A 25658-nucleotide genomic window follows, 5' to 3' on the forward strand; every position below is an offset into this window, starting at 1 on the left:
TGTTGTCACAAATATCGATCAGAGACAACTAACTGCAGGTCCAGAGAGGTTAGTTGATCTATGTCAGGGCAGCAATAATGTCGCAGAAGAAGCTGAGTAGCACAGTCACCGTGGTGTAGTGGTTATGATACTAGACTGTTGAATGGAGAGTTGTGAATTCAAAGCTCACCTCTAAAATTTTAATTTTTATATTCGTTTCGAGTACATTCTAGGAGCATCCACAAATGTCAAGAATCATTGTACTGGGATGTTCTGTAACTGTATATATACCGTATGTGTTCTGGCTGCAGGCTGAATAAACATTCATTAAGTGAAGTTAGTGCTCGTCATTCATCTAATTACACCTTCTTCTGCGTGACATTAGTCTGGTGGAGACGCTCGGCATTGGAACTTGCGATAGCGCACAATATCGATGACACAGTGGCTCCCATCAGGCCACGACAGAGCCGACGTTTAGGTGGCGAGAAACTCGAGTTTGAGCCCTATTCAACAGATCACAATCTATCGGAGACAGAAGAAGAAGAGGACGTTACGAGGACAGCAACTGTGTGCCACCATATGAGACATCCTTCCGGGTTCTCTGGCCAAGATCGGAACAAGTGGTTGAAGGTATATGAGCGTATAGCCAAATTTAACAAATGGGATGACACCGTGTGTTTGGCTAACGTATTTTTCTACTTGGAGGGCACTGCCAAGCAATAGTATGAGAACAACGAGGAGAAGTTCACAAGCTGTGAAGTATTTCAGGCGGACCTGCACAAGTATTACGGCGACACACACAACAACAGAAGTGCAAGGCTCATGATAAATTAAAGTGTAGAGCACAGAGTCCAGTAGAAACTACAGCATCCTACATTCAAGACGTCTTGGAGCTGTGTAAAATAGTGGATCCAGGAACGGAGGAGGAAGATAAGGTTGCACATCTCATGAACGGTGTTGCTGAGGACCTGTATCAAGCCCTACTCCTCAAGGAGGTTTCGACAGCACACGATTTCATAAAATGCTATATCGAGACAACGCATTTAAAAAAAAAAAAAATTACACGAAAGAAGTTTGAACGACTTCCAAACTTCGTATCGATGTCTGTGATGGAGGAAGAAATTGATTTCATAAGTGTTCTTCATCAGATACTGTGAAAGGATGTTCAGAAGGCATCTGGATTGCACGGCGAGCAAAAAACCGAGACGCTTCAAGACGTCATAAGGGAGGAAGTGGAACAGACATTGAACCCAATCTCTCGTCCTTCATTTCCCTTTAAAACGGTGAAAAAGTCGAGATCCAGGCGGAGTTACATTCCTACAGTGACGCATGAGGAACCTGTTTGGGAACCAAGGAAGAATGACGTCTGGAGGACCCAGAATAACCAACCAGTATGTTTCCACTGCGGACGACCGGGACATGTGGTGCGCTATTGTCGAAAAAGGCGGCGGATATTTTCTGACGCCCGCGCCAGAAGACAGAAGACCGATCTTAGCCGACGCCAACTCCGGTGTGACGAAGATGAACAAGATGATATGGGTGCAAGGCGAAGTAGGTCACCATCGCCGCAAGCTAGCCGCTGGAGAGGACGCTCCCCAATACGCCGATCAAGGTCTCCATCACCGTTGAGAACCTCTAGCCGATCACCTACCCGCCGCAACCTGGAAAACTAAAGGGTGCGAGCTTCCTCGGAGGTGAGGCCGCCGAAGAGAAAAATTCCCTGCCGTCGATCACGACAAAAATAATCCTCATGGATGGCCGACCAGCCGACGCTCTTGTGGACTCTGGAGCATCATATTCAGTCATTTCAGAGAAGTACCGTCGTTAGTTACAGAAAACCGTATTCGTCGACAACAAAACATCTCTGCCGAAAGTGGCAAATAGGAAATATGTAAAACCTACAAGAAGATGTGTCATTCATGTGGGTATAAGTGGCCATACACAGCCCTTAGAATTCATCGTCTTACAAGAGTGTAGTCATGACGTCATTCTCGGATGGGACTTTTTGAAAGCTTCTCCTGCAATTATAGATTGTGGTCACTCGAAGATTATGCTAGACGAGCTGAGACACTGTGGACAGGAAGATGCACATCCGAGTGTGTGGAGACTATGTGTGCTGGATGAAGTGATCATTCCTCCAGTCAGCGCTAGAAAGGTAACTATCATGTATCATGCCATGCATCAACCCATGGATCTTGTAGTGGAATGTAAGAGAAGCATACCACTGAAGAATAACTTGGCCATCCCAGCCTCTGTCGTCTCGTTTAAGAACGGATTTGATGATTTGTGAGTAGTTAACTGTCGCCGAGAACTGCAGATCCTTCCAAGACGCATGTGCGTATCAAACGCTGAACCATTAATTGCCGAACGGCTGAGCATCATAAAAACCTCCCATGCCGAGTCTGTGGGCGAAATTGGCGCTACCATTACGAGACAAGATCTATCTCGACTATCACCAGGTCTCACTAAGGAACAACAGAAGAAGCTACTTGCCATTCTTCAAGAGTTCTCTGAATGCTTCACTCCACAGGTGAAGAGCAAATTATACAAATCAATGGTGATGCACCGAATTAGCACTGGAGACCATCAACCAATTAGCCAGAGAGCATACCGTGTGCCAGCAACGGAACGTCGAATAATTAGCGACGAGGTAGAATAAATAAAGAAGAATGATATCATTCAGCCTTCGCAGAGCCCATGGTCGTCACCAGTGGTTCTCGTCAGGAAGGAGGATGGCAGTTGGCGCTTTTGTATTGATTACAGGAAGCTTAATAAGATAACTAAAAAGGACGTTTACCCTCTTCCACGAACTGACGATACACTAGATTGTCTGAAGGGGGCTAAATTTTTCTCAACCATGGACATGTACTAGGGATACTCGCAAATCGAAGTAGATGAGGCTAATCGTGAGAAAACTGCATTCATCACCCCTGAGGCCTGTAACAATTTAAGGTAATGTCGTTTGGTTTGTGTAATGCACCAGCAACTTTTGAACGGATGATAGATAATCTTCTGTCACCTGAAGTGGACGCTGTGTCTTTGTCATTTAGATGACATTATAGTGTCCTCAGAGACATTTGATAAACACGTAAAAAAGACTGAGGGCCGTTCTTAAGAGTCTCCAACAAAGTGGTCTGAGACTTAATCCAAGAAAGTGTCTCTTTGGAGCAAAAGAAATCAAAATACTTGAACACCTTGTGTCAAACGAAGGTGTGCGGCCAGACCCAGAAAGGGTGAGATCTATAACGGAATTTCCTATTCCTAAAAGTATTAGAGATAAGCTTCCTCGGATTTTGTTCTTATTACCGTCGTTTTACCAAAGACTTTTGTATCAAAGCCTGGCCACTCCAAGAGTTGTTAAAAGCCAATGCTAAATTTATGTGGGATGGTGCTCAACAAGACTCTTTCGATGTGCTGCGAAAAGCTCTGACGACTGACCCTGTACTTGGTCTGTATGAAGAGAGAGCACCTACCGAACTACACACAGATGCCAGTGGGTATGGGATCGGTGCTGTTCTGGTACAAATTTCGGATGGAAAAGAGCCTATGCTTCTAGGACAGTTACAAACTCCGAGAGAAACTACTCAAATACAGAAAGAGAATATCTCGCTGTGATGTGGGTCATGTGCAAATTTCGACAGTATCTCTATTCACTTTGCTGGTTGACATGTCTTAGATCCAACAGGACGACTCGCCAGGTGGGCAATACGTCTTCAGGAGTATGTCATTACCATAGTGTACAAAAGAGGAAAAAAAAACACCAAGATGCCAACTGTCTCTCAAGAAACCCTGTGCAAGACCATCGAGACTTTGATGAAGATATTGACTGTCGTCTTGCTGCACTCCAGGATGTCTCTGCTGAGCAGAAGAAGGACGCCAAGATATCTCAAATTATGCTTGCCTTAAATCGGTCAGAGGATGTGAACGGGCAATTTAAGGTAGTTTATGGATTACTTTGCAAGAAAAACTTTGATCCGTTTGGAAAGAGGTGGCTACCAGTGATTCCTAAACATATGCGCTTAGATGTTCTACAGAAATTCCATGAAACACCTGAGGCCGGACATTTAGCATTTACACTACTGGCCATTGAAATTGCTACACCACGAAGATGACGTGCTACAGACGCGAAATTTAACCGACAGGACGAGGTTGCTGTGATATGCAAATGATTAGCTTTTCAGATCATTCACACAAGATAGGCGCTGGTGGCGACACCTACAACGTGCTGAGATGAGGAAAGTTTCCAACCGATTTCTCATACACAAACAGCAGTTGACCGGCGTTGCCTGGTGATGCCTCGTGTAAGGAGGAGAAATGCGTACCATCACCTTTCCGACTTTGATAAAGGTCGGATTGTAGCCTAATTGCGGTTTATCGTATCGCGACATTGCTGCTCGCGTTGGTCGAGATCCAATGACTGTTAGCAGAATATGGAATCGGTGGATCCAGAAGGGTAATGCGAAACGCCGTGCTGGATCCCAACGGCCTCGTATCACTAGCAGTCGAGATGACAGGCATCTTATCCGCATGGCTGTAACGGATCGTGCAGCCACCTCTCGATCCCTGAGTCAACAGATGGGGACGTTTGCAAGACAACAATCATCTGCACGAACAGTTCGACGACTTTTGCAGCAGCATGGACTATCAGCTCGAAGACCATGGCTGCGGTGACCCTTGACGCTGCATCACAGACAGGAGCACCTGCGATGGTGTACTCAACGACGAACCTGGGTGCACGAATGGCAAAACGTCATTTTTTCGGATGAATCCAGGTTCTGTTTACAGCATCATGATGGTCGCATCCGTGTTTGGCGACATAGCAGTGAACGCATGTTGGAAGCGTGTATTCGTCGTTGCCATACTGGCGTATCAGCCGGCGTGATGGTATGGGGTGCCATTGGTTACACGTCTCGCTCACCTCTTGTTCGCATTGACGGTACTTTGAACAGTGGACGTTACATTTCAGATGTGTTACGACCCGTGGCTCTACCCTTCATTCGATCCCTGCGAAACCCTACATTTCAGCAGGATAGTGCACGACCGCATGTTGCAGGTTCTGTACAGAAAATGTTCGACTGCTGCCCTGGCCAGCACATTCTCCAGATCTCTCACCAGCTGAAAACATCTAGTCAGTGGTGGCCGAGCAACTGGTTCGTCACAATACGCCAGTCACTACTCTTGATGAACTGTGGTATCGTGTTGAAGCTGCATGGGCAGCTGTACCTGTACACGCCATCGAAGCTCTGTTTGACTCAATGCCCAGGCCTATCAAGGCCGTTATTACGGCCAGAGGTGATTGTTCTGAGTACTGGTTTCTCAGGATCTATGCACCCAAATTGCGTGAAATTGTAAGCACATGTAAGTTCTAGTATAATATATTTATACAATGAATACCCGTTTATCATCTGCATTTCTTCTTGGTGTAGCAATTTTAATGGCCAGTAGTGTATTATGACATACAATAGGATCCACAAGAGATTTTTCTGGCCATGTTTATTGAGGAGCGTCCATCACTATGTGTCGCATGTCAAGAGTGCCAGAGGAGAAAGGTAGTCCCTCACAAGGGAACCTCCCCATCGCACCCCCCTCAGATTTAGTTATAATTTGGCACAGTGGATAGGCCTTGAAAAACTGAACACAGATCAATCGAGAAAACAGGAAGAAGTTGTGTGGAACTATGAAAAAATAATCAAAATATACAAACTGAGTAGTCCATGGGCAACATAGGCAATATCAAGGATAATGTGGGCACACGAGCGCCGTGGTCCCGTGGTTAGCGTGAGCAGCTGCGGAACAAGAGGTCCTTGGTTCAAGTTTTCCCTCCAGTAAAAATTTAAATTTTTATTTTCAGACTATTATCAGAGTTCAGGCACTCACCCATAATCAATTTCGCTCTCCAAAATTCCAGGAAATGTTCAGATTTGCTTGGACATATGTAGCATTTGACGGTCTACACACGGAAAAATTTGAAAACGTTAAAAACATATGTTTTGACAGAGCACAGAGAAAACTGTGCGACTGTGAAACTGTTGCATTCATCTGTTGCAGTTTATGTGACACACTCTTACGTTTTCATCACTTTTTTGGGAGTGATTATCACATCCACAATAAAACCTAAATCGGGCAAGGTAGAAGAATCTTTTTACCCATTCGCCAAGTGTGCAAGTTAGGTGGGTCGACAACATATTCCTGTCGTGTGACACACATGCCGTCACCAGTGTCGTATAGAATATATCAGACGTGTCTTCCTGGATCAAATGTTTTCGGTTCCCATTGAAGTGGCACGTCCTTTCGTCTACTAATCGCACGGTTTTGCGGTGCGGTCGCAAAACACAGACACTACACTTATTACAGTGAACAGAGACGTCAATGAACGAACGGACAGATCATAACTTTGCAAAAATAAAGTATGTAAACTTTTCGCTCGAGGGTAGACTTGAACCAAGGACCTCTCGCTCCGCAGCTGCTCACGCTAACCACGGGACCACGGCGCTCCTGTGACCAATTCATTCTTGATGTTGCCTATGTTGCCCATGGACTACTCAGTTTGTATATTTTGATTATTTTTTCATAGTTCCACACAACTTCTTCCTGTTTTCTCGATTGATCTGTGTTCAGTTTTTCAAGGCCTATCCACTGTGCCAAATTATAACTAAATCTGAGGGGGGTGCGATGGGGAGGTTCCCTTTTGAGGGACTACCTTTCTCCTCTGGCACTCTTGACATGCGACACATAGTGATGGACGCTCCTCAATAAACATGGCCAGAAAAATCTCTTGTGGATCCTATTGTATGTCATAATACACTACTGGCCATTAAAATTGCTACACCAAGAAGAAATGCAGATGATAAACGGGTATTCATTGTATAAATATATTATACTAGAACTTACATGTGCTTACAATTTCACGCAATTTGGGTGCATAGATCCTGAGAAACCAGTACTCAGAACAATCACCTCTGGCCGTAATAACGGCCTTGATAGGCCTGGGCATTGAGTCAAACAGAGCTTCGATGGCGTGTACAGGTACAGCTGCCCATGCAGCTTCAACACGATACCACAGTTCATCAAGAGTAGTGACTGGCGTATTGTGACGAACCAGTTGCTCGGCCACCACTGACTAGATGTTTTCAGCTGGTGAGAGATCTGGAGAATGTGCTGGCCAGGGCAGCAGTCGAACATTTTCTGTACAGAACCTGCAACATGCGGTCGTGCACTATCCTGCTGAAATGTAGGGTTTCGCAGGGATCGAATGAAGGGTAGAGCCACGGGTCGTAACACATCTGAAATGTAACGTCCACTGTTCAAAGTACCGTCAATGCGAACAAGAGGTGAGCGAGACGTGTAACCAATGGCACCCCATACCATCACGCCGGCTGATACGCCAGTATGGCAACGACGAATACACGCTTCCAACATGCGTTCACTGCTATGTCGCCAAACACGGATGCGACCATCATGATGCTGTAAACAGAACCTGGATTCATCCGAAAAAATGACGTTTTGCCATTCGTGCACCCAGGTTCGTCGTTGAGTACACCATCGCAGGTGCTCCTGTCTGTGATGCAGCGTCAAGGGTCACCGCAGCCATGGTCTTCGAGCTGATAGTCCATGCTGCTGCAAAAGTCGTCGAACTGTTCGTGCAGATGATTGTTGTCTTGCAAACGTCCCCATCTGTTGACTCAGGGATCGAGAGGTGGCTGCACGATCCGTTACAGCCATGCGGATAAGATGCCTGTCATCTCGACTGCTAGTGATACGAGGCCGTTGGGATCCAGCACGGCGTTTCGCATTACCCTTCTGGATCCACCGATTCCATATTCTGCTAACAGTCATTGGATCTCGACCAACGCGAGCAGCAATGTCGCGATACGATAAACCGCAATTAGGCTACAATCCGACCTTTATCAAAGTCGGAAAGGTGATGGTACGCATTTCTCCTCCTTACACGAGGCATCACAACAACGTTTCACCAGGCAACGCCGGTCAACTGCTGTTTGTGTATGAGAAATCGGTTGGAAACTTTCCTCATCTCAGCACGTTGTAGGTGTCGCCACCAGCGCCTATCTTGTGTGAATGATCTGAAAAGCTAATCATTTGCATATCACAGCAACCTCGTCCTGTCGGTTAAATTTCGCGTCTGTAGCACGTCATCTTCGTGGTGTAGCAATTTCAATGGCCAGTAGTGTAAATGCTAAATGTCCGGCCTCAGGTGTTTCATGGAATTTCTGTAGAACATCTAAGCGCATATGTTTAGGAATCACTGGTAGCCACCTCTTTCCAAACGGATCAAAGTTTTTCTTGCAAAGTAATCCATAAACTACCTTAAATTGCCCGTTCACATCCTCTGACCGATTTAAGGCAAGCATAATTTGAGATATCTTGGCGTCCTTCTTCTGCTCAGCAGAGACATCCTGGAGTGCAGCAAGACGACAGTCAATATCTTCATCAAAGTCTCGATGGTCTTGCACAGGGTTTCTTGAGAGACAGTTGGCATCTTGGTGTTTTTTTTTCCTCTTTTGTACACTATGGTAATGACATACTCCTGAAGACGTATTGCCCACCTGGCGAGTCGTCCTGTTGGATCTAAGACATGTCAACCAGCAAAGTGAATAGAGATACTGTCGAAATTTGCACATGACCCACATCACAGCGAGATATTCTCTTTCTGTATTTGAGTAGTTTCTCTCGGAGTTTGTAACTGTCCTAGAAGCATAGGCTCTTTTCCATCCGAAATTTGTACCAGAACAGCACCGATCCCATACCCACTGGCATCTGTGTGTAGTTCGGTAGGTGCTCTCTCTTCATACAGACCAAGTACAGGGTCAGTCGTCAGAGCTTTTCGCAGCACATCGAAAGAGTCTTGTTGAGCACCATCCCACATAAATTTAGCATTGGCTTTTAACAACTCTTGGAGTGGCCAGGCTTTGATACAAAAGTCTTTGGTAAAACGACGGTAATAAGAACAAAATCCGAGGAAGCTTATCTCTAATACTTTTAGGAATAGGAAATTCCGTTATAGATCTCACCCTTTCTGGGTCTGGCCGCACACCTTCGTTTGACACAAGGTGTTCAAGTATTTTGATTTCTTTTGCTCCAAAGAGACACTTTCTTGGATTAAGTCTCAGACCACTTTGTTGGAGACTCTTAAGAACGGCCCTCAGTCTTTTTTACGTGTTTATCAAATGTCTCTGAGAACACTATAATGTCATCTAAATGACAAAGACACAGCGTCCACTTCAGGTGACAGAAGATTATCTATCATCCGTTCAAAAGTTGCTGGTGCATTACACAAACCAAACGACATTACCTTAAATTGTTACAGGCCTCAGGGGTGATGAATGCAGTTTTCTCACGATTAGCCTCATCTACTTCGATTTGCGAGTATCCCTAGTACATGTCCATGGTTGAGAAAAATTTAGCCCCCTTCAGACAATCTAGTGTATCGTCAGTTCGTGGAAGAGGGTAAACGTCCTTTTTAGTTATCTTATTAAGCTTCCTGTAATCAATACAAAAGCGCCAACTGCCATCCTCCTTCCTGACGAGAACCACTGGTGACGACCATGGGCTCTGCGAAGGCTGAATGATATCATTCTTCTTTATTTATTCTACCTCGTCGCTAATTATTCGACGTTCCGTTGCTGGCACACGGTATGCTCTCTGGCTAATTGGTTGATGGTCTCCAGTGCTAATTCGGTGCATCACCATTGATTTGTATAATTTGCTCTTCACCTGTGGAGTGAAGCATTCAGAGAACTCTTGAAGAATGGCAAGTAGCTTCTTCTGTTGTTCCTTAGTGAGACCTGGTGATAGTCGAGATAGATCTTGTCTCTTAATGGTAGTGCCAATTTCGCCCACAGACTCGGCATGGGAGGTTTTTATGATGCTCAGCCGTTCGGCAATTAATGGTTCAGCGTTTGATACGCACATGCGTCTTGGAAGGATCTGCAGTTCTCGGCGACAGTTAACTACTCACAAATCATCAAATCCGTTCTTAAACGAGACGACAGAGGCTGGGATGGCCAAGTTATTCTTCAGTGGTATGCTCCTCTTACATTCCACTACAAGATCCATGGGTTGATGCAAGGCATGATACATGATAGTTACCTTTCTAGCGCTGACTGGAGGAATGATCACTTCATCCAGCACACATAGTCTCCACACACTCGGATGCGCATCTTCCTGTCCACAGTGTCTCAGCTCGTCTAGCATAATCTTCGAGTGACCACAATCTATAATTGCAGGAGAAGCTTTCAAAAAGTCCCATCCGAGAATGACGTCATGACTACACTCTTGTAAGACGATGAATTCTAAGGGCTGTGTATGGCCACTTACACCCACATGAATGACACATCTTCTTGTAGGTTTTACATATTTCCTATTTGCCACCTTCGGCAGAGATGTTTTGTTGTCGACGAATACGGTTTCCTGTAACTAACGACGGTACTTCTCTGAAATGACTGAATATGATGCTCCAGAGTCCACAAGAGCGTCGGCTGGTCGGCCATCCATTAGGATTATTTTTGTCGTGATCGATGGCAGGGAATTCACTGGTGTTGACAAAGAGTTGAGACAGACATCCTTCGGGGCAGGAAATGGTTGAGCTGGAGGTAGCTGCAGCAATGTAGGACAACTGACTGCTATGGGAGATTTTATAAACGTGGCAAGACTGAAATTTCAGGGTCATCATTGTAGGAGGTATGGTGCTCAGTAATAGTTACATATAATAATAACTAACAGGTTGTACAAATCCACACAAAAATATTTTATTGTCCTACAAGGTACAAAGCATGTTGTCACAAATGTCAATTGGAGCAGACTAACTGCAGGTGCAGAGAGGTTAGTTGAGCTACCTCAGGGTAGCAATATTGTTCCAGGCAACTCCACAGAGTTACATCCCCACAAACCTTATTCACCTTCATGTGTCAAGAATAACAGTTGTAATCTCCTTTGAATTTCATACTTGTCTGATAACTTTTCTCATGACAAATGGGTGTGGTAGTGAACATTTGTAAAGTACCACATCATTATAGCTGACTAAGATAAAGCTCCTACTGATGATGGAAAGAATGAATAAATACTATTGGCAATGTTTTTTCAAGTGATTGATTCACTGTTCTTTCTTTGTTTCCCTTCTCTTTCTACTGAGTGTCTTCTGGATATCTCCTGATCTGTTCATGATTCACTAGACCTCCTCCATCATTTCACATCATCTCTCTTCCACACTGAAATAAAAAAAGTGGGAACATTTGATAACAAAACTCTTATGGTGATGAGTATTTCTGTTGGTTGTGCAACAAAGTGTATGCTATCAGGAGAATATAGCTGTTTTATAAGCTTTGATTAAGGCTCAAGATGTTTTTATTTTCTTGTTCGTAAAAAGTGATTTATGTCTAAGTCTGAAGAGCTACCTATTTATACCAGATATCCACTGAAGTTTTATTTGATACACAGCAGGTACCTGTGATCCGTGGACGCTGCTGGGACAATGCTGCGCGACGCAGCTTCTTCTCTCGGGACAACATGGAGAATTTCATCCAATTCTGCCGTAGACTTGGTGTCCATGAGAATCTCATCTTTGAGAGTGATGATCTTGGTAGGTGAAATGATAATGATGTAAGAACATGTATGTGTTCCTGTGGAATTCAAGTTTTGTGCTATAAAGACTCAGGACATTGTAAGTTACGATGGGTTCTTGAAGAGTCAACAGCCAACGAAGGACTTGAGTTTGAGGAATGTGGGTTAATCATTTGTTTCTAATATTATTCCCTTCACAGTTTGTTTTCCCTGATGCAACACCATGGCATTTAGTCCAGTTATGACGGATGATGCCCCTGACAGTGCTTAGCATATCCTTGAAGTAATCCAGTCGGTCTCATTCTTTTCCTTCTTCACTTCTATCACCTCTCCTTCTAAGGCTTCCAGAAATTAAAAATATTCATATTCCATTCTTTTGATACAAATGATTAGAATGTGATGCATCATTATCTGCATATACATAAACATATACTTCTGGAATACACATGAAATTCACCAATACTTTAATGTAGCATACCACATTAACATTTCATGAGAGGAAACCATTCCATTGCTACAGTAACATAAACAGACTGACAAACAGCAGCAGAAAATCATTTACATTTGTCATACACAGAAAGCACCTTAATCTTTACCTTTGAGAACTGTCTGGAATTTCAAGTAATGGAAACTCCTGGTTGCTACTCACTGTACAGATGATATATAGAGCTGCAAAGGGCACAACAAAAAGACACTTACACATTAGGTTTTGGCCAAAGCTTTCTTCAGAGAAAGACACACTCTCTCTCTCTCTCTCTCTCTCTCTCTCTCTCTCTCTCTCTCTCTCTCTCTTCAAGCAAGCACACCTCACCACATGACTGCCATGTCCAGCAGCTTGGACTGGAATTGTTGTTTGGCTGCTGGAAATGGTGGTCATGGGTACACGAGGTGAGCTTGCTTGTCTGAATACATATATTACCAAACGAAAGCGCTGGTAGTCAGATAGACACACAAATAAACACATACATACACGCAAAAGTCAAGATTTCGCAACCAATGGTTGCTTCATCAGGAAAGAGGGAAGGAGAGGGAAAGACGAAAGGATGTGTGTTTTAAGGGAGAGGGTAAGGAGTCATTCCAATCCCGGGAGCGGAAAGACTTACCTTAGGGGGAAAAAAGGACAGGTATACACTCGCACACACACCCATATCCATCCCCACATACACAGACACAAGCAGACATTTGTAAAGGCAAAGAGTTTGGGCAGAGATGTCAGTTGAGGTGGAAGTACTGAGGCAAAGATGTTGTTGAAAGACAGGTAAGGTATGAGCGGCGGCAACTTGAAATTAGCGGAGGTTGAGGCCTGGTGGATAATCAGAAGAGAGGATATACTGAAGGGCAAGTTCCCATTTCCAGAGTTCTGACAGGTTGGTGTTACTGGGAAGTATCCAGATAAACCGGATGGTGTAACACTGTGTCAAGATGTGCTGGCCATGCACCAAGGCATGTTTAGCCACAGGGCGATCCTCATTACCAACAAACACTGTCTGCCTGTGTCCATTCATGCGAATGGACAGTTTGTTGCTGGTCATTCCCAAATAGAAAGCTTCACAGTGTAGGAAGGTCAGTTGGTAAATCACGTGGGTGCTTTCACACGTGGCTCCGCCTTTGATCGTGTACACCTTCCGGGTTACAGGACTGGAGTAGGTGGTGGTGGGAGGGTGCATGGGACAGGTTTTACACCGGGGGCGGTTACAGGGGTAGGAGCCAGAGGGTAGGGAAGGTGGTTTGGGGATTTCATAGGGATGAACTAAGAGGTTACGAAGGTTAGGTGGACAGTGGAAAGACACTCTTGGTGGAGTGGGGAGGATTTCATGAAGGATGGATCTCATTTCCGGGCAGGATTTGAGGAAGACATATCCCTGCTGGAGAGCCACATTCAGAGTCTGATCCAGTCCAGGAAAGTATCCTGTCACAAGTGGGGCACTTTTGGGGTTCTTCTGTGGGAGGTTCTGGGTTTGAGGGGATGAGGAAGTGGCTCTGGTTATTTGCTTCTGTACCAGTACGGGAGGGTAGTTGCGGGATGGGAAAGCTGTTTTCAGGTTGTTGGTGTAATGGTTCAGGGATTCCGGACTGGAGCAGATTCGTTTGCCACGAAGACCTAGGCTGTAGGGAAGGGACCGTTTGATGTGGAATGGGTGGCAGCTGTCATAATGGAGGTGTTGTTGCTTGTTGGTGGGTTTGAGGTGGACGGACGTGTGAAGCTGGCCATTGGTCAGATGGAGGTCAACGTCAAGGAAAGTGGCATGGAATTTGGAGTAGGACCAGGTGAATCTGATGGAACCAAAGGAGTTGAGGTTGGAGAGGAAATTCTGGAGTTGTTCTTCACTGTGAGTCCAGATCATGAAGATGTCATTAATAAATCTGTACCAAACTTTGGGTTGGCAGACCTGGGTAACCAAGAAGGCTTCCTCTAAGCGACCCATGAATAGGTTGGCGTACGAGGGGGTCATCCTGGTACCCATGGCTGTTCCCTTTAATTGTTGGTACGTCTGGCCTTCGAAAGTGAAGAAGTTGTGGGTCAGGATGAAGCTGGCTAAGGTAATGAGGAAAGAGGTTTTAGGTAGGGTGGCAGGTGATTGGCGTGAAACAAAGTGCTCCATCGCAGCGAGGCCCTGGATGTGCGGAATATTTGTGTATAAGGAAGTGGCATCAATGGTTACAAGGATGGTTTCCAGGGGTAACAGATTGGGTAAGGATTCCAGGCGTTCGAGAAAGTGTTTGGTGTCTTTGATGAAGGATGGGAGACTGCATGTAATGGGTTGAAGGTGTTGATCTATGTAGGCAGAGATACGTTCTGTGGGGGCTTGGTAACCAACTGCAATGGGGCGGCCGGGATGATTGGGTTTGTGAATTTTAGGAAGAAGGTAGAAGGTAGGGGTGCGGGGTGTCGGTGGGGTCAGGAGGTTGATGGAGTCAGGTGAAAGGTTTTGTAGGGGGCCTAAGGTTATGTGGATTCCTTGAAGCTCCGCCTGGACATCAGGAATGAGATTACCTTGGCAAACTTTGTATGTAGTGTTGTCTGAAAGCTGACACAGTCCCTCAGCCACATATTCCTGACAATCAAGTACCACGGTCGTGGAACCTTTGTCCGCCGGAAGAATGACGATGGATCAGTGAGTCTTCAGATCACGGATAGCCTGGGCTTCGGCAGTGGTGATGTTGGGAGTAGGATTAAGGTTTTTTAAGAGGGTTGAGAGGCAAGGCTGGAAGTCAGAAATTCCTGGAAGGTTTGGAGAGGGTGATTTTGAGGAAGAGGAGATGGGTCTCGCTGTGACGGAGGACGGAACTGTTCCAGGCAGGGTTCAATTTGGATAGTGTCTTGGGGAGTTGGATCATTAGGAGTAGGATTAGGATCATTTTTCTTCATGGTAAAGTGATATTTCCAGCAGAGAGTACGAGTGTAGGACAGTAAATCTTTGACGAGGGCTGTTTGGTTGAATCTGGGAGTGGGGCTGAAGGTGAAGTCTTTGGATAGGACAGAGGTTTCGGATTGGGAGAGAGGTTTGGAGGAAAGGTTAACTACTGAATTAGGGTGTTGTGGTTCCAGACTGTGTTGACTGGAATTTTGAGGTTTTGGGGGGAGTGGAGCTGGAAGTGGGAGATTGAGTAGATGGGAGAGACTGGGTCTAAGTGCAATGAGAGGAGGTTGAGGTTTGCTTGAAAGGTTGTGAAGGGTGAGTGAGTTGCCTTTCTGGAGGTGGGAAACCAGGAGATTGGATAGTTTTTTGTGGTGGAGGGTGGCATGCTGTTCTAATTTGTGGTTGGCCTGTAGGAGGATGCTCTGAACAGCCGGTGTGGATGTGGGAGAGGAAAGATTGAGGACTTTTATTAAGGATTGGAGTTTTGGGTGTGTTCATTGGCTGAGTTGATATGTACACATCCACGACCATGGTACCTGATCGTCGGGAGTATGTGGCTGAGAGTCTGCGTCAGCTTTCAGACAACACCACGTACAAAGTTTTCCAAGGTAATCCCATTCCTGATGTCCAGGCGGAGCTTCAAGGGATCCTCAAAACCTTAGGACCCCAACAAAACCTTTCACCTGGCTCCATCAACCTCCTGACCCCACCGACACCCCGCACCCCTACCTTCTACCTTCTACCTAAAATTCACAAACCCAATCATCCCGGCCGCCTCATTGTAGCTGGTTACCAAGCCCCCACAGAACGTATCTCTGCCTACGTAGATCAACACCTTCAACCCATTACATGCAGTCTCCCATCCTTCATCAAAGACACCAACCACTTTCTCGAATGCCTGGGATCCTTACCCAATCTGTTACCCCCAGAAACCATCCTTGTAACCATTGACGCCACTTCCTTATACACAAATATTCCACACATCCAGCACCTCGCTGCGATGGAGCACTTCCTTTCATGCCAATCACCTGCCACCCTACCTAAAACCTCTTTCCTCATTACCTTAGGCACAACTTCTTCACTTTCGAAGGCCAGACGTACCAACAATTGAAGGGAACAGCCATGTGTACCAGGATGGCCTCCTCGTACGCCAACCTATTCATGGGTCGCTTAGAGGAAGCCTTCTTGGTTACCCAGGTCTACCAACCCAAAGTTTGGTACAGATTTATTAATGACATCTTCATGATCTGGACTCACAGTGAAGAACAACTCCAGAATTTCCTCTCCAACCTCAACTCCTTTGGTTCCATCAGATTCACCTGGTCCTACTCCAAATTCCATGCCACTTTCCTTGACATTGACCTCCATCTGTCCAATGGCCAGCTTCACACGTCCGTCCACCTCAAACCCACCAACAAGCAACAGTACCTCCATTATGACAGCTGCCACCCATTCCACATCAAACGGTCCCTTCCCTACAGCCTAGGTCTTCGTGGCAAACGAATCTGCTCCAGTCCGGAGTCCCTGAACCATTACACAAACAACCTGAAAACAGCTTTCGCATCCCGCAACTACCCTCCCGACCTGGTACAGAAGCAAATAACCAGAGCCACTTCCTCATCCCCACAAACCCAGAACCTCCCACAGAAGAACCCCAAAAGTGCCCCACTTGTGACAGGATACTTTCCGGGACTGCATCAGACTCTGAATGTGGCTCTCCAGCAGGGATATGACTTCCTCAAATCCTGCCCGGAGATGAGATCCATCCTTCATGAAATCCTCCCCACTCCACCAAGAGTGTCTTTCTGCCGTCCACCTAACCTTCGTAACCTCTTAGTTCATCCCTATGAAACCCCCAAACTACCTTCCCTACCCTCTGGCTCCTACCCTCATAACCGCCCCCGGTGTAAAACCTGTCCCATGCACCCTCCCACCACCACCTACTCCAGTCCTGTAACCCGGAAGGTGTACACGATCAAAGGCAGAGCCATGTGTGAAAACACCCACGTGATTTACCAACTGACCTGCCTACACTGTGAAGCTTTCTATGTGGGAATGACCAGCAACAAACTGTCCATTCACATGAATGTGTGTGTGTGTGTGTGTGTGTGTGTGTGTGTGTGTGTGTGTGTGTATTATTTCCTTTTCTGAAGAAGACTTTTGCTGAAAGCTAATGTGTAAATGTCTTTTAGTTGTGCCTATCTGCAACTCGTCCTGTCATCTTTAATTTGAGTAGCAATCCATCTTTTCTTTATATTGTTGGAATTCAGGTAGATATTTTACCTACATAGAAAGAGTAAGTTTCTGAAAGTGTTTATAACTAACTAAAGCTCTCCTCTAGCTGAGGTTTGGTTTGAACACCATAGTGATATACTAGGCATGGTCCTATCAGAAATGATACAACCTGGTCTTTCTCCAACCTTTGAAATGAATTATTCATCCAGCTATTGGAAGACCAACAGTTTAATGTGTACTCTGTTGCAGTGTGGCTTTTTTTCGCAAACACAAACAACTTCCAAAGGTGAAAAAAGTGATACATAATTAAAGAAAATTTCTAGGTCTGGATGAGGGATTGATATCAAAACCTATGGAATTCTTATCTGGCACTTACTTAGCTATCATTCTCTTGTCTACTGTGCCCTATCTATCCTCATGCAGCACTCTGTGTACTTAGAGGGAAACTAACATGTGGGTACCTTGACATTCTAGTACTACACAACCAGCCCCGCAGTGTCGTCCTGTGCCTGCTGGAAGTGTCGCGGCTGGCAGCTAGGCTGGGGGTGGAGCCAGCAGGTCTCGTGCAGTTGGAACGCGAGATTGCCGAAGAGGAGCAGCGAGAGCGAGATGACTCGCTATTATCCTGGCAGTTCCGTGCCTCGCCGGCACTCACTCCACGTGCTTCACCTGACAAGATGCGACATAGCAGGTGGTGTTTCTTTTTTGTAGTTTTCTGATGAAGATTTTCATTATGTATGCTGCATATAGTTACATAACATTGAGTGATTTTGTGACAGTGCAGATTCTAAAATGTAGTTGCTGTAATTCTGCAACACACACTTTCTTTCATCTCAGCAGGAATCACGAATTCCACTGCCTGACCTAGGGCAGCCACGAAAAGCTGTGAGAAACTGTGTAAAACTATAACTGCATCACATGTGTCCCTCGACTATATATTATTTTCTTTGAAATAGTTGAATGTATGTTCTACATCTCGGAATTAGTTTTCTACTACTTGAAATAAGTACTGAAAACAATAAATGAAGTATGTTCTCAGAACTAGCCAAGTCATAAGACTGCTCCTAAGTGTGTACTGGAATTACAACTGCTAGTCTGTGGTGCACTGTTCATCTGTAACTGTCTGTGCAGCATTCACACTAGTTATATCAAACACAAAACCTTCTGTTACTTAATCTCAGTACAGTTACACTTGCCAAAAATACTAAACTGTTCATTAGTTAGTTTCTAAGTGATTCTGTGTAATATGACATGTGAAGTTACGGCATTTCGTAAGAAATGCCTGTTTCACTTCCTCAAAATAACTTATATGAACACTCATCCTAATAAGATATCACAAACATTTTCACTTTTGACTATCCACCATCTCTCTGTTCTCATCAAAATGCATTTTAGCAACTTTCTAATGAAATCATTGGAGTCCCTGCATACACAACAGTATGCACTAGTGCCTAGATTGTGACTCCTAATATGTTTGGCTGTGGCATATGTCTCCTGCCTCCAGAATGTGTGAGAGCCCTATTCTCTAGTTGGCTGATTCGAGTTATAGCCAGTGAGAATTGTACACGTTGTCACATATACTGAAGAGCCAAAGAAAATGGTACACCTGCCTAATATTGTGTCGGGTCCCTGTGAGCACAGACAAGTACTTAATGATATAATGCATTGTCACAATAGTGTCTGGAGCTTAACCAAGGACAGTTGAGTTCCTGCCATTCCTAAAATGGTGGAGAGGGGTCATTTTGGACCTGCATAAAATGTTTTCATATTTGACTTAAACAAGTATTTCCTTACAGTGTATGTTAATTGCTACCCTTTTGTATGTTAATCCATACCTTTTTGCATATATATAATAATTCCAATCCCAAAGAAAGCAGGTGTTGACAGATGTGAAAATTACCGAACTATCAGTTTAATAAGTCACGGCTACAAAATACTAACGCGAATTCTGTACAGACGAATGGAAAAACTGGTAGAAGCCGACCTCAGGGAAGATCAGTTTGGATTCCGTAGAAATATGAGAACACGTGAGGCAATACTGACCCTACGACTTATCTTAGAAGCTAGATTAAGAAAAGGCAAACCTACATTTCTAACATTTGTAGACTTGGAAAAAGCTTTTGACAATGTTGACTGGAATACTCTCTTTCAAATTCTGAAGGTGGCAGGGGCAAAATACAGCGAGAGAAAGGCTATTTATAATTTGTATAGAAACCAGATGGCAGTTATAAGAGTCGAGGGACAAGAAAGGGAAGCAGTGGTTGGGAAGGGAGTGAGACAGGGTTGTAGCCTCTCCCCGATGTTATTCAATCTGTATATTGGGCAAGCACTAAAGGAAACAAAAGAAAAATTTGGAGTAGGTATTAAAATCCATGGAGAAGAAATAAAAACTTTAAGGTTCACCGATGACATTGTAATTCTGTCTGAGACAGCAAAGGACTTGGAAGAGCAGTTGAATGGAATGGACAGTGTCTTGAAGGGAGGATATAATATGAACATCAACAAAAGCAAAATGAGGATAATGGAATGTAGTCGAATTAAGTGAGGTGATGCTGAGGGAATTAGATTAGGAAATGAGACACTTAAAGTAGTAAAGGAGTTTTGCTATTTGGGGAGCAAAGTAACTGATGAGTTGAAGTAGAGAGGATATAAAATGTAGACTGGCAATGGCAAGGAAAGCGTTTCTGAAGAAGAGAAATTTGTTAACATCGAGTATAGATTTAAGTGTTAGGAAATCGTTTCTGAAAGTATTTGTATGGAGTGTAGCCATGTATGGAAGTGAAACATGGACGATAAATAGTTTGGACAAGAAGAGAATAGAAGCCTTTGAAATGTGGTGCTGCAGAAGAATGCTGAAGATTAGACGGGCAGATCACATAACTAATGAGGAAGTATTGAATAGGATTGGGGAGAAGAGGAGTTTGTGGCGCAACTTGACAAGAAGAAGGGATCGGTTGGTAGGACATGTTCTGAGACATCAAGGGATCACCAATTTAGTATTGGAGGGCAGCATGGAGGGTAAAAATCATAGAGGGAGACCAAGAGATGAATACACTAAACAGATTCAGAAGGATGTAGGCTGCAGTACGTATTGGGAGATGAAGAAGCTTGCACAGGATAGAGTAGCATGGACAGCTGCATCAAACCAGACTCAGGACTGAAGACCACAACGACGACAACCTTTTGGCAAGTTATAACAGTAGTAAATGAATGTGATAATTAATAAATTACCTACTTATTTCAACAAAAAACATCTTACCAATTTATCATTGCTCGTGCCAATAAATTTCCTAAAACAATAGACTTTTATACAGTAACTATTTGTAGAACCTTCTAGTCACATTTTGTGTATACGGTGCACATTATACTCACAAGTGTTCTATACATGGCTTTGTTTCCTTTATACTCAACTCACTGGAATCTGCTTGACACACTTATCACAGGTGATTTATGTTAGTCACTGGTCTTGTTGCCTTTGCATCAGCTGGTTTTGCCCTTCATCTGCTTTTTAGGTAATATTGATCCTGTATCCTCTTCTTTTGTCCTTCTCTGTTGTTCTTTTGTTTCCTTGAGTTTGTTCACCAGTTGAAATATGAACTTCTTCCTCTACAGTTTCTTGTTAGTTAAAATTATGCAGATACCAATGTATTTATTGCTGCCATCTTAAAGATATTGTAAAAGATATGCATTGTATCTTTGCAGTACATTTGTGGACTATCTTCTCAACTATATCCACCCTGCACTTTGTTAATTATAGAACCTTACATCTTCAGGTTTCTTCTGTCCTTCTTTGCTTATTGCTACTTCAGCATGCAGTGTACTCAGAAGAATTACATTTTTATTCTTCTTTTCTTGGTATACAGTCATGGTACAGCGTCTATTGCCAGTCTGGCACAGGATGTTGATGGAATGTATTTCAACTTTTTGCTTCTTTACCTCATGAGGGATTTTATGACTAATCTTGTTCACTGCATCAACTAGCGAAGTTTCCTTTTCTTGGAATTTCTTAGCAAGTTCAAGAGATTTGAAGATGATGTGTGCAACCATGTTTCTTCCTTGATTTAGAAGTGGCTCCATGAGATATATAACAGTGTACTCTCCAAACAGTTACTTTTCTCTATGCATGTCCTCTACTTGAGATAGCAGAAAGCATTACATATATACTTCGTTGCTACGAGGGCGGTTTTAAAAGTTCTCAGAATCACCACAAGAGTCATTGCTAGCGCAACAAGTTGTTCACATGATATTCACTGGATTGTCGCCTGTAAACACATGCCACATCAGTGCTCTCGGAAGAGAGCTGTGGTGGTGATGTGGCTCCGTTGTTGATCCCGTGTAATGATTTGTGAAGATGGAAAAAAAATTGAGATTCGAGCAGTGATTAAGTACTTCATAAAGAAAGGTATGAAAGCAAAGGACATTCATGCCAATTTACAGAATACACTGGGGACTCTGATCCTTCATATTCAACTGTTGCCAAGTGGAAAAATGAATTTAAATTTGGTCAAGAGAGCTTAGATGATGATCTGTGAAGTGGATGGTCAAGATGTGTCACTACTCCAGAAATCATTGCAAAAGTGCACAAAATGGTCATGGAGGATCACCAATCGGAAGTGCGTGAAATTTTGCTTGCCAGATGTCATCTGAAAGTGTATTATCACATTTTAACTGATGAATTAGAAATGAAATAATTATCTGCAAGATGGGTGCCGCGACTGTTGATGCTGGATCAGAAACGCATGAGAATGGAACAGTGTTTGGCCCGTTTTAGTAGAAACGAACAAGATTTTTTGCTCCGGTTTGTGACCACAGATGAAACATGGGTGCACTACTGTATCCCAGAGACACAGCAACAGTCAAAGCAGTGGAAACATGCTGATTCTTTACCAATAAAGAAAGCAAAGACAATTCCTTTGGCGGAAAAGGTCATGGCATCAGTGTTATGGGATGCAAAGGGCATTGTGTTTGTAGATAATCTCCCCATTGGGCAAACAATTACTGGAGAATACTATGCTAACCTCTTGGACAAATTGCAACAAAAGATACGCAAAAAGGCCAAGTTTAGCAAGGAAGAATGTCATCTTCCATCAAGACAATGCGCGCCCATACACGTGCCATCGTCATTGCAGAATTACAGGAACTAAGGTATGAATTGTTGCAACACCCACCTTATTCATGTGATATGGCTCTGTCAGACTTCATCCCTTCCCAAAAATGAAAATTTTTCTTTGTGGACGAAGATTCACTTCAAACGAAGAATTGATAGCCAGAGTTGACACCTAATTTGCTGGCCTGGAGGAAACTCGTTTTCGAGATGGGATCAAGGCATTGGAACATCACTGGACCAAGTGCATTAATCTACAAGGTGACTACACTGAAAAAAAAAAGTTTCAGTGATGTAAGTACTTTTTTTCTATTCCGTTCCGAGAAGTTTTCATACAACCCTCGTACATCAGCAGCAATCCTGAATTTGAGACTATATCTACAGTTATATTTTCTCCAGGGGTAACTGTCCTCAAATTTCAGATACAAAAGTAAATGTGTTGGCTGATAGATGTTCATCTTGGGTTGATTCTTCCTTGAAATTGAGAAAGCTGAGAATTTCCTGAAACCTGTCCCTTGGCTTAACCTCCCTGATGAAAGTAAGCCTCCGAAAGTGACCAGACAAGTCCACAGACAAGCCTTAAGTACAAATGACACCCCAGGCATATATGATGGCTGTCAATTTTTCCTGTTCCGTAAGTGACACAGTCCAATCATTGTTTCTTGGTACTTTTTGAGCAGCTGCTTCTTTGTATTTCTTCATTAGACATAGCGTTGCTTTATCAAAAATAAGACAGAAAACACAGTTGACAGAGTTGTCTACCTATTGGCAAGCAAATGTTGTGGGGCCTCCCCTCTCCTTTAAATCATTCACGTCTGACGTTCTTCCAGAAGATAAAAAATTGGCAGTTTCCCACACAGTTCCATCCCTAGTGACCATCTTTGCAGAAATGTTCGAATTGGATGGCTGTGCTGGATGAGGTGAAGGCTGACATGGATCAGCATCTGAGTCCTCGTCTACTAATCCCTCCTCATTCACAAGCTCTTCATCTTGTCTATGGTACAGTATCCTCATCTTCATCAGTGAAGTCGATCTCCAATTCAGTGTCAGAAAGTAAGAGACATAATATTTGTTCATCAGAAAGTCCACACTGACGAGATGTCTTCAAAAATGTCTTTCATGGACAAAGAATATTATCTGAATGACACAATATAAACTGTCAGACTGAAAATGCATGTGCAAATACACAATAATGACCAGCAGCAATTATTTTGCATGATAGCTGATTGCTGCTACTCCATTGTTGCATTATTTACAGATATTCAAAAGAGAAATTACAGCAATGTCAAATGGATGTTTTGATTGTTTCTAGGTATATCAAATGAAATATCCAAGACACTATAAATATTTTGTGAATTCTATTACATCACCATAAGGAGGAGAAAAAATTCAAATAAGTCATATGATTTCATGAACGGAATAAAAAAATTGGATGTCACATTCAAGAAAAATATATGGCAGGGGTCATGTTGACTCCTTCTGCCATTCTAGTCTCGGTACTTTCTAAAGGCATCACCATTAGCCCAAAGTTCAAACAAACTGGAATTATAAAGGACCTTCTTCCCTTTACACATTCTTTGCAGTAACAGTCCACAAGGACATGGTACCTTGATGTGGAAGATTGACCAACATGAAGCATCACTAAACAAAATTTATAAATATTTCTTTGTGACTCATGAATAATCGCACTTGTTTTACAACTGTTGAGAAAAATAAAGAACCTAAATTTATATGTGATTCAAGAACAGCTCTATTTAATTTATCATACTGTCAACGAAATGAGGTGAGTTGAGGTTATTTTCTTCACTACTGGCAAAGATAACATCTCTGCATCAGTTACTTTGGCACAAGATGCAATGCTAACATTTTAATATTGATTTTGTTCTCATTCATTCACGCACACTTTGCGTCTTGTTAATCCTACCATAAAGAAGAAAACTCAAGGCTGTGGGACAAGTCAAGTTACGTATTAACAGGGGGAAGCAGCCACTCGAGGTACCTTCTGTAAAGTGAATTGAAAACAGCATTAGACTTACGAAAAATTTAAAACCATGATTCCAAATATTGTGATAAACTGTAAGAGTGGCTAATAAAGTTTCCCTTTATTATGATTTCGAATAACAGAGGATTTTCAATTTCCTGCCTGATGCTTATTAGCAACCTGTTACAGACTGTTGCACTAGCATATAAAACTCTTATTCTAAACCCTAGATGGAGAGGCACAGGCTATATGTAAATAATTTTTACTTTTAAGTAAAATAAAGGAAAGGCAGCCACTCACCTATAGCAGACTGATGTGTGGTGCATACTTTTATTTGTAATACTGTGGCTGTGAATTTCACAGTTAATCCTAAATTCATTCTCGTTAATAAACACAAATACCACTAGAGCAAAAGCCAGAGCTCAAAAGCTAATGAATGCTCTTTCTTGTTACATATGTGTATGCACCACACATCACTCTGTATAGGTGAATGGTTACGTTTCCTGTATTTCACATATTGTTAAATCCAGGAATTTCTATTATACATTTCCAAATTGACTCCTTTGTTGTATGTAAGTCTGCAGGCTTTCATGGCCACTGTCACTGAAGTTAACATCTTCTGAGTTATTAGGCCGAATTGGAATTATAAAGCACTTCCTTTCCTGTTCTCGTTCTTTGCAATAACAAACATTTCTTCGCCACGCACCTTATTGGAAACAGTCAACCAAAACCCCACATAGAACCTTGATCCAACCTCCCTCCAACAGTGACCCTCCTCCCCTTCCACCTAGTCATCCTCTGGTAATCTTTCAAGATGTCCTCCCTCTTAACCTGGCTTCACCTTCCTTTCATAAATCTCTCCCTACTGAGTCCAACATTACTTCTGTGAAACACACAGCTATCCCTAACCTGAAAACCCATCCAGACCTTATCATCCTTCCTAGGCACAAAAACTACCACTATGGTCACAAATTATAGTGACTACATGGCTGAAGGTCATGACCAACTTTTAGTATCTCTGTATTCAAGCCTTATGTGGTCCCATTGAAGAAGTCCAACATGACCTTCAGTGACTCTGTCCCAAACTCTGATATCTGAATCCACCTCCCTCCTCACAGAAGCAACCCCTGAATTCCTACCTTTTTCCTTTCCTCAAACTCTACAAACCCAGCCCCACCAGTCTCTCTCTACTGGTCGCCCCACTGTGCTGGTTACAGTGCTCCCACAGAATGAACTTCTGCCTTTGTTGACCAAATTATTATTCATGATCTCGCATCCTATCCCCAAGACACTGCTGACTTCCTTTGCTGCCTTTTCATAGTTCCTTTCCTGTTACCACAAGACTCCTTGTTGGTCAAGTGGGTGTGATGCCCTTTTATGACACCAACATCCCCCATGGCACTACCTTTCCCAGTGTCCT

At 43.4% G+C, this 25658-nt stretch overlaps 1 protein-coding gene across 1 annotated transcript in view; it reads left to right on the plus strand.

The window, feature by feature from the left end:
- The window catches only part of LOC126095368 (uncharacterized), a 561268-nt gene that overhangs the window by 495743 nt on the left and 39867 nt on the right, over positions 1–25658 (plus strand). The window contains exons 7-8 of the mRNA XM_049910174.1: positions 11434–11575; positions 17628–17844. Coding sequence (XP_049766131.1) covers positions 11434–11575; positions 17628–17844 — 359 coding nt within the window. The remainder of the gene's footprint in view (positions 1–11433; positions 11576–17627; positions 17845–25658) is intronic.

This window comes from Schistocerca cancellata, chromosome 8 (assembly GCF_023864275.1).
Source record: "Schistocerca cancellata isolate TAMUIC-IGC-003103 chromosome 8, iqSchCanc2.1, whole genome shotgun sequence".
Classification (NCBI taxonomy): domain Eukaryota; kingdom Metazoa; phylum Arthropoda; class Insecta; order Orthoptera; family Acrididae; genus Schistocerca; species Schistocerca cancellata.